At 65.3% G+C, this 1,546-nt stretch overlaps 1 protein-coding gene across 1 annotated transcript in view; it reads right to left on the minus strand.

Annotated features, from left to right (window-relative positions):
• Positions 1-1,546, minus strand: part of CFAP46 (cilia and flagella associated protein 46) — a gene marked incomplete at its 5' end in the record, with an annotated part of 70,978 nt that overhangs the window by 43,998 nt on the left and 25,434 nt on the right. Inside the window, 3 exons of the mRNA XM_011372605.1 lie at positions 206-372; positions 912-1,019; positions 1,232-1,382. Of these exons, the coding sequence (XP_011370907.1) occupies positions 206-372; positions 912-1,019; positions 1,232-1,382 (426 nt within the window). The remainder of the gene's footprint in view (positions 1-205; positions 373-911; positions 1,020-1,231; positions 1,383-1,546) is intronic.

The following is a 1,546-nucleotide window of genomic DNA, read 5'->3' on the forward strand; positions in this document are numbered from 1 at the left end:
CCCGCCCCACCCCTTCCCAGGTCTTCCTTACCCTCAGCCCCCAGCGATGTGCCCACAGTGAAAGCAGGTGTGGTTGTCTCCGTGTTTACCCGGCTTGCACTGGACACACGGACGCACAATCGCAAACATTCTGGGTCCCTCCTGCCGTGGGGGCGTTGGCCGCGTCGTCAGGACACCAGAGTCAGGTGCCGGGGAGGGTACTTACGGACTCGTGGTCCTCAGTAACTTAATGCCCATCTGGATGGCCTTCTGCGAACACGCCATGGTGACCTCGTGGTCGTGGGCCACGTAGGCGAAGTTGGTCAGGCGCATCAGGGTCTGCAGCTCCACGACGGGGTCTGACCAGCTGCACTCAGAGGCCATGCGCACCAGCTGCCGGCCGGGCGGAGGGCGCGTCAGGGTGGGAGGCTCCGACCCCGCAGCCCGCAGTGGCCGTGTGGCCAGTTCATCTGGCGACACCTTGGGTGTGGTTCAGTGTTCCCCTTGCCACAGATCGTTTGGTTACGTTACTCCTGACTGGCGCTCGACAGGCAAAGGACCCTCCGCACAGTAAAGGCCACAAAGGCTAAGTTACCGCGCCACTGGGTGTGAACCGAGGCTCGGGCTCTGGCACAGGGTTCGCGGTTGGGGGACAGATGCCCCCCCAGTCCCTGTGGGGTGCCCCGCCCTACATGGCCCTGTGGAGAAAGCTTAGAGGGAGGCTACCACGTGAAACTAAAGTCCGGTGCCCTGAGGGGACGGAGGGGTGGGAGAACGCAGGTTCCAGCCCCAGCCACCTGGGGTGAGGCCCTCTGACCCTAGCTCTGCCTCTGAGCAGCAGAATTCAAACAAGTGTCCTTGGGGGGTGCGGGTAGGGGGCTTTGTCTGTGTACAGCCCTGGCATGTCTGCCAGGACACCTGGTGACACCCACCTGGGCCAAGGGGGGTACAGTAAAGTCCATGAGGCCCAGCCCGTTGCAGGAGTACATCTCCAGAGCAACGAGGACTCTGGTCACAGAGCTGATGTCCTCATCGGTGCCCTGGGGGGTGGGGGGGGCAGAGCGTGTCTATCAGTCCACGGGACACCAGGCTGCAGCCCTGGGAAGCTCTGTGGCAGCGATTGGAGCCATCCGTGCAGGCTTCTCTCCAAGTGACCGTCCGCGTGCCCAGAAACGAGGAACCCGCGCAGCCCTCGGCGGCGAGACGGCCGGAGGTGGGGGCAGGCAGCCGCGCGGACGCCTTCCCTAAGGACCTCGCCCGGCCCCCTTTCCGCCTGTCCGCGGCCGCTGCCCATGCGCAGGTCTCCGCCTATGGCCAGGCAGCCCACGTGTGCCGGCCCCTCCTTGCTCCCCCAGCCCCCACTCCCACAGCCTCGCGTCCACAGCTCAGGGGCCCCTGGTGCCCTGCCAAGGAGAGCTCCCTCTAGTCTGGGTGCCCCTCCGGGTAAAGCCACAGTGAGCGTCTCCAAGGGTGGACAGCACCCCCAGAGGCTGAAGGATAGAGAGGACGCTGTGGTGTGGTCAGTGGAGGGGCCAGGGGCAGGGACCTCAGTGAGAACAGCCCCACC

Source organism: Pteropus vampyrus, unplaced genomic scaffold (assembly GCF_000151845.1).
Source record: "Pteropus vampyrus isolate Shadow unplaced genomic scaffold, Pvam_2.0 Scaffold211, whole genome shotgun sequence".
Taxonomy (NCBI): Eukaryota; Metazoa; Chordata; class Mammalia; order Chiroptera; family Pteropodidae; genus Pteropus; species Pteropus vampyrus.